This window comes from Ascidia mentula, chromosome 9 (assembly GCF_947561715.1).
Source record: "Ascidia mentula chromosome 9, kaAscMent1.1, whole genome shotgun sequence".
NCBI classification, from domain to species: Eukaryota; Metazoa; Chordata; class Ascidiacea; order Phlebobranchia; family Ascidiidae; genus Ascidia; species Ascidia mentula.
The window spans coordinates 5,603,128-5,610,986 of record NC_138574.1 but is presented as its reverse complement, the minus strand read 5'-3'; the positions used below and the strand labels follow the sequence as shown (position 1 = coordinate 5,610,986).

The 7,859-nt window shown below is 38.9% G+C and overlaps 1 protein-coding gene across 1 annotated transcript; it reads right to left on the bottom strand.

Annotated features, from left to right (window-relative positions):
• Nucleotides 1-334: 334 nt before the first annotated feature.
• LOC145913086 (sodium-independent sulfate anion transporter-like) lies at nt 335-7,484 on the bottom strand. The gene is made up of 12 exons (XM_083000620.1): nt 6,901-7,484; nt 6,228-6,383; nt 4,551-4,712; nt 4,298-4,374; nt 4,000-4,142; nt 3,449-3,715; nt 3,171-3,282; nt 2,895-3,091; nt 2,587-2,701; nt 2,211-2,326; nt 1,844-1,974; nt 335-1,465 (listed from the first exon to the last, which is right to left on the bottom strand). Exons 1-12 carry the CDS (start codon nt 7,381-7,383, stop codon nt 1,346-1,348), a joined length of 2,079 nt encoding a protein of 692 aa, XP_082856746.1. The 5' UTR covers nt 7,384-7,484; the 3' UTR covers nt 335-1,345.
• Nucleotides 7,485-7,859: the final 375 nt, after the last annotated feature.

Below are 7,859 nucleotides of genomic sequence, written 5' to 3'. Positions count from 1 at the left end.
GACTTTTCTCACGACTTAAACCAATATGATACAAGTATAGGAAATTAATAAACAACTTATTCGCTAAACTACGTACATTGGGGCGTTCCAATGAGGGGATGGGCCGGTTTAAAAAAACCTTTTTTAAGATCGCATAAATTTGTGAGCGTTTGTTGTAGAAATCTCCTAATTTGAAAGCAAACAATGACAATCGTTGACCCCTTTTTATATCCATGGGCCCCCAAGACTAGTATTTGCCTTGGTGGGAAGCACCGGATATACCCACTCTCATGGGGCCCAGGGCATCGTAAATCTTGCCAGAGGACTTTTCTGCAATTCTGCTGCACCCAACACGCCAGGGCCACTTTAATTTTATTTGATCTGTCCGAAAAAATTTCACCGCCGGCATGCAATAAACCCTCATGAGCACAAGCAATTGGAATGTGAAACCAGGTAATATTGTCTCCACAACGTCAAGCAAGCAACACTACAATAATTGACCAAATGCCACCAACCGTTATTGTTGTTTCTGGGTTTTGCTCCATACTTACAGAAGTTGCAATAAATTGCTGCGTGCATAACTGAAGACAAATAGCATGTTTAGCGTTGTAGCAACTGTGCTCCCCGAAGCACCAACAATTACCCTTGTGCAAATACACCACGCTATACACATACAATGTGCGTCAATTAAATACTATAAGGTTTGAAATTTTCAGCAGAAATGAAACACAACAATAATCTCCTAAAAATGAGACAAGCGTAAGATGCAAATTAGTCAGATTAGTTGGCAGAACAAAACCGTGTGCAAAAGTTTCGGCCACAGGCGAAAAGCAATATCAGTTCATAGAAAGAGTTTTTGTTAAAATGCTTGGTCGGTTTGCAATAGGAAATTGTTGCAATATTTCGTTTTTAGAAAACATACGTTTGCGGTTCCACAAGTTTTTTCCAAATTAAACGCATTTTTGAAGAAAACAAACTTTTTGTGAGTTAATTATTTTCTTCGGGTTTTGTAGCACATTTTGGGAACACATTTAAGTCACAAAACAACAAGGAGACCGGTTGAATACGCGGATAGAATGTTTGGATAGGTTTGCAACAAGCGATTTGTTGACACTCATGAGTTGAAGAAAACGATGTGCAATTAAATAAAAGAAATGAAATATTTACAAGACAAAATACTGTTTTGGAAACCCTTGGTTTCATCAAATCCTTAGGACGAAGTCACTTGATGTGAGTATAGTGCTGAAGGAATGGCGAATAAAAAAATAAAGCAACACACAAATGGTAGGAGCTAAAACGTAAGGCACTGTTTGCATAACAACTTATAACTTCTAGTGCCACCTAGCGGTTGTAAAATTATAATAGTTTACACGGTGTGCTCGGGAATTTGACTGCTCTCGTCATATTTTGCTTCGTCCAATGAGGGATAAAATTTAACGCCCAATTTGGAAAGGTTCATTTTCTGTAACTTTTTCTGTTGCCTCTTCTGAAATAGCAAAATAACCAGTATAGATATACAATTAAAAATATTATTTGAGATATTTATTCACTTCGGAAAATAAATTTGTATAAGGCCAAGTTACTGAGTGGCAATAAGTTCGCCACTGTAATATCGGTGGCGTTCTATGTTTACTCAAAATAAAGTCTGACCAGATTATTCTTCCTTCGTGCAAGAGTTTTAGGTAAAGGTTTCATAAAAGCATAGATTATTTTCGCGACAAAATAATTATGGGGTCGCCTAGCTATAGCAGACCCGGCGATGCAGACGAGTCGACAAAAGTGGTTCTTCATATTCGTGTCGAACATACCGTTTCAAAACACTTAAATTGTGCTAACAGTGTCTGCTATAAATGAGTGCAGTTACCTTTAATCCACACAACTTTAAACCGATCTCATGTTTCTTCAAAGCTTCTGCGCCATGCAGGAAAGCTTCTGCACCGGAGTAATCCATTTCGGTAAGATATGAGCAGTCAACCACAACTTCTGTCAGTTTGTCTAAACAGAAATAAAGTCTGATTAAACAATTGAGCAATGTAACGTCGCCCACATAACAACAGTCTGAGATTGGCACAATTTTATCTCCTTCTAAACGCGACAATGTCTGTACACTCATCAAAACACTTTGAATTTAAAGTGTCTCAAAACAGCGGTTAATCGCAACACATAAACTTTTCCAAATTACTGTCTAATGTATTTCGCATCAGTTGCACATCAAATTAAAATTCGCATACCTTCGTCTGCTTGATCAACAAGACGTTCTTCAATATATTCAGCTCCCGGAAAGTCGAGACCTCGCTTTATACAAAATGTTACCGTGTTTTCGTTACGTGTGATTTTGGCTTGGGGTCTGTACAAAAGAATATGAAAAATAAAACTTTATATTACTGTTAAGGCAGAAAAGGAACAGAGTTTGTTTAGCTTTTCAACAAATTTTTGTTACTTTCCGTTAAGTCACTGCGTCGTATATCTACCACGAAATCTTACAAAGATATTCGTCTTACAAATATAAAATATAGGTAATAAACTACAGCTAGACGCATTTAATTATCCCCACTATGAAGAAAGTTTCTTGGTTGAATTGTTCATAATAAAAATTCGGATGCTCACCTTGCGTGGTTGGCAAGTAGTAGGAGGATGGAGACTCCAATTCCAGCCATGATTCCGTAAGCAATATCCCAGAAACACAAGAAGAAAGTGAACACAAGGGGAATAATGTCAATTTCTGTTGTTAGAAAATATACATGTGTCATTGTAGTTCTTTATAGCTTATGTTCAATAATATAAAATCTATAGCATTTTTGGGATTGTTTAGTAAAAACAATAAAAAACTCATTAATAAGTCGACATACAAGAATTGGTTGTGTTATTCTGTCAACTACCGGTTACTTGAAATGTACTGGGGCAAATCAACTTACTATTAATGTGCCAAATGTGCTTCATTCCCTTCCAGTCAAACAGGTTAATTACAGCCATAATAATCACAGCACCCAAAGCGGCAGCAGGAATATACTGGAACGCATCAGATAGAAATTGTAGTGAAAGCAAAACAACAAGACCGGTAAAAATTCCTCCCATCGGGGTCATGACGTTGCTTTGTGCATTCACCGCAGATCTGTTAAAATTCATATGAGAAACATTAAACCCACAACTCCAACTGAAATTCGTTAAGCAACCAATGTTAAAATATGAACCTTCCAAAACTGCCTGTGATTGGATAAGAACCGACGAAAGCTGACAAAAGGTTTCCAGCGCCGATGGCGACCAATTCTTGAGTGGCATCAACTTTGTAATTGTTCTTGCGACCTACAGAAAATTGTAAACAACGTCTGTGCAGAATACCCTGAAGACATATTTTTGAATATCATTTTTATGTCAAATGTTTCAAATATGCCTATCATCAATGCTATGTTAGCAAAATGGCGAAAAAATACAATTACCGCTAAGTGGGAGTAAAGAGCAATAAATTTACCGAAGGCTTTGGCTATGGCGATCGACTCCAAAAATCCCATCAGTGGAATGACAGCAAGGGCGCTACCTAGCGACGAGAGAAGGTCTGGAAGTTCCATGGTTGTGTTCCCTCCTGGGGCAGTGTAGGAGAAATCAGGTACACGAAATGGGGGGATTCCACCAGTAATGTTTTGGGTGAGTGTGAGTGGGCGATGATCCACTGGAATTTCGATGTCGGTGATGCCGTAAGCGATTGCAGCAGCGAGAATAACAATGACCGCATTCCGACCTGTGAATCGTTTATAACATTTCGTTTATGTGGCGTTGTAACAAAAGCAAATTTTCACATGTAATATTTTTTAACAACCAATCGTTTTATTATGTAAGCACTGTGAAACACGTGTGTTGCTTTTAGGTATCGGCGTATCGCATGATTTGATGATTGCATAACGCACAAATTCCCTGACCAAATATCCAACTGTTGCTGTTTAAACAAAATGGTCCTTGTAATTTACGTAATAATGCAATAGGTTCGGGCGTCTTTTCACTAAGGCGTGTTGTACATTAGTTTACCTGTTCCAAATATCCAAAGAATTTTTCTCAATACACGAATTGGTGTTTTGTCTCCTTGTCTGTTATTCGACCACCTGTTTTTGGAGTATTTGAGCAGAAACAGGACAATCATGCAGGACACACCGAGGACGAAGTCCCAATGCCTAAAGTATGTTGTGTTTAAGAAGAAAAACTTGCTGTTTTGCAAATAAGAAAACGACAAGAGGTTGTGGTGGCAAATGTACAATCCTTCTGTTGCTTGTGTTGGGCATCGAACTTTCATGTAAGTAAGATTAAAAGCATGATAATAACGACTCACTTGGTCTGGGCGATCTTTGCGCAAAGTTCATAAATTGTTTGAAAAAAACCCCGCGATGTACGAATTCCAAATATTTTCTGCAAAACCATGAAAAATTTTTTTACATGATCACTTTCGCAGACAATTTTCAACTATAACTACTTAAACTTGAATACAACAGGGCGATACATCATTACATGCAGTATATTAAACCAGATTAGCAAAACGTGCTAAATAACCTAAAAGACATGACTGAACGTACTACGTAACGTACCTTCAACTGCGTCATAGATATGACGATGGCAGCTGCAGATGTGAACCCGGCAATAACAGGATGGGAAATATATCGAACCAAAAATCCAAGTTTAAACACAGCCATTAACAGTTGAATAATTCCACACGCCAGCGTCAGAAGAATGGCCAGCGTCACATTAGTCTAAAAATGTAAATGAAACTTTGCCTCATTGAAGGACTATCAATAATGGAGATTCGTTTTTATGTATATTATTATCGTTATAAAACTAACAGCTGTATTGCGATTTTGGACAAAGGCAAAAAATTTGCTTTCGATAATTCTAATTGGGAGTATATGCTGTTTGTGGGTTTAAACTCGCATCTAGTTTAAACTCGCATTGGAGTCAGCTACAATCAAGACACAGGTGTCGAGTTACCAGACCACTTGGAACCTCGACCCGTGTTGAAACAAACACAAAGTTCACAGCTAAGTGGGGTACCACATGCCAAGAGCAGGTTCAAACAGTTCGCCCTTCACCAACTTGTTTGCGAGATTATCAAAGCGCACAGGTTCCTAAACCGTCCGCAAACAAAATAATGGGGCAACCGGGTTATTCCGAGATGCGAAATTTGCCAAATACTTCAGGTTCGGCGGAAACCGTAGTTGGTTGGTGTTGTACGCACGACGTTTACCAAATATGGTAATAAATTAGACGTTGATATGATAAACAAAATGGACTTTTATTGGCATGGTACTTATTATAGAATGGATTTGCGCGGTATAGAATTGATTTGTAGCTTTTTCAATGCAAAATAAATTAGATTTGTCAATTCGTAAAATAGCATATCAATGTCCCCTGAAATGCCTTTCGTTTAAATTCGTGATTCAAGGTTACTGAATGCGACCACTTCCGTCCGAAACCGCGAGTGAAATATGTTGACGGATGATCGCTTGACTCGTGATAAAGCGATTCAATTAACACAAACAATGGTCGGTTCATGAAACGTTTTGGAGCAAGTTTTAGACCCACGAGTATGCGTGCAACACGATTTTAAGCAACGGTTGACCAACCACACTGTCCATTAGTAATGATTTCGAACAGTTCCAGTATGATATGAAGTTCAAAAGTTTGCTGGTGTAGAGGTCGTGACCCACAAAAGTATTTTAACAATAAAACGCCAAGAGCATTTTGTTGAACACTGTTGTTAATACGCTTAAAAAATTGATGACGTTTATGCACGTTCGAATATGCACACGTGCTGTTTCGTCATTGCGCTTAATTATTTCCTTGAGCTTCTGTCGGGTGGACAACGCAAAATACATGTATCCACATATTTTGAGGCAGAACATATCTGTGCATTGATTAAAGGTTGCGCTATTTATTAGGATTTCCCTTTAGAAGCTAATTGTGTTCATCAAGGTGACCTGAATGTGCATAATGGGTTGTGAAAGCGAAAAATGGAACAATAATCAATTCTGAGATCGGTTCCAATCAATTACAACGCCATAATCTGAAACCATGCAGTTTGGTACCTTTCATTTCTGGTGTATCAGAACACTACATTAATATCAGTAGTTGTGCTGTTGCGATAATTCACACTTACTTAATTTTATACTTTTTCGAATAATTTATGTCGTATCTTTGCGATCAAGGAATTGTCTTGTGCTAACACATGAGGACTAAATCCAATGGTTTATTTTTTGCTTTGTACTTACTGTATGTTCCTGTCCTGAGTCGTGGCTAAGCGATGGGTCACGTGCATATTCAGACACTAGAATGGACATAATAGCAGTGGGCCCCAGGGTGATATCCTTTGATGTTCCAAGCAAAACGTACAGAAAACTACCCATGAATGCGCTGTAAAGTCCATACTGAACAAAAGAAAGCATTGCCGTTAAACATGAACCTTAAGTGTAATAGCGTTTAAACGTGGGCTAATTACCAAATAACTTGTCACATCACCTGTCTTAGTACCATATAGTTTTGTAACGAGCAATTAAAATAAAAAGTTTCAAGGCCGTTTTGAGTTTATGACCTCTTGGGTTTTACCAAACGGAACTATTTGGCTGTTATGGATGTAACACTTTCGTCGATTTTAAAACAGGCCACAACGCACCTGTGATACAATACACGCTTAAAAAACAGTAACATTTTGCGGCCTAACTGCAATATACATTTGGCATGTTTCTATAACAACGCTCTCTGGGCTTGCATTAAGCGAACCGCAACGTTTGTTCAAAGCTGTTTAAATAAACAGGTAATGTTACGTTAGTAGGTGGGGTCTGCGCTGGCAATGTTATGCACATCAGCTTTCTAGTCATCAGTCTTATGGTTGGCACACCTACACGGAAAACTACTTTGAGCGTGGTACGAATAAACAAAGCTTACCTGCAATTCCAAACCAGCCAAGTCCGCGTATGCCATTCCTTGTGGTATGACAGTAAGACCAACCGTCAAGCCAGCAATGAGATCGCATTTGAACGTTGAAAGCCTGTATTTCGGCAACCAGTTGATGATCGGCAACCGTCGTTTAAGATGATCCACCGAACACACATCGGACCAATATGTACCGCAACAGGATTTAGTGCGGTTTGCCACGACTGAGGCACCTTTTTTAAATTCCTTCAGCTTAGTTCCTCTGGTTTTCTCGTTTTTGTTCACGTCTGTTTCGGCGTTACCCATGGCCGTTGCACCGTTTGTGCTGGAATCCATATCGTCAGATGAAAGTAACTCAAATATTTCCTCTTTGCGTACTTTCGTAGGTGACGTCAAGTCTACAACGCTGCTGATGGTTTCTTCTTCCTCAGGGCGGTATGTTCTGTTGGGCAGCAAGTCCGAGTCGCTTTTATGCATGCTGTCTGACTCCGTCATCTCTCTGTGGCCTTTTTCTCGTGGAACGTGTCACGCTCGTAGGCACTCTTGAGTTTTTATTTTAATTCAACGTATTCGAGGTTCGTTGCACCACGCAACCTATCCCTGTATTGCGTAAGAATGATTGGTTTTAAAATCTTGTCTTGCAACTTTTGTGTTCATACTACAATAACAGTATGAGTCCTTTGGTCCTTGGATAAGGTAGATTGCCTGAATGAATCGCTACATCACCAAATACAATTGCTACCAAGAAATTTTCGCGTCCTAATATTTATTGTCATTTGGTTGGTTGTCAGTCGCACCACATAAAGCGACAAAGAAACCACTGAGTAATAGAAAACTTCCTAATACATCGATAAGCCAAATACCACTGAAACGTAGGCGCTATCTACTTCAATATACACTTTAGCATATAGTGTGTATACACAGTCTTTGAAACGCATCACAAGTTTCACAACGTTTACAATCCAACCAAG

Coding starts and splice junctions, on each gene's coding strand:
- LOC145913086 (XM_083000620.1), bottom strand. CDS start 7,383: ATGACGGAGTCAGACAGCATGCATAAAAGCGACTCGGACTTGCTGCCC. Junction 4,375..4,550: donor TATCTATGACGCAGTTGAAG/GTACGTTACGTA, acceptor ATGGTTTTGCAG/AAAATATTTGGAATTCGTAC. Junction 4,143..4,297: donor GCAAAGATCGCCCAGACCAA/GTGAGTCGTTAT, acceptor AACATACTTTAG/GCATTGGGACTTCGTCCTCG.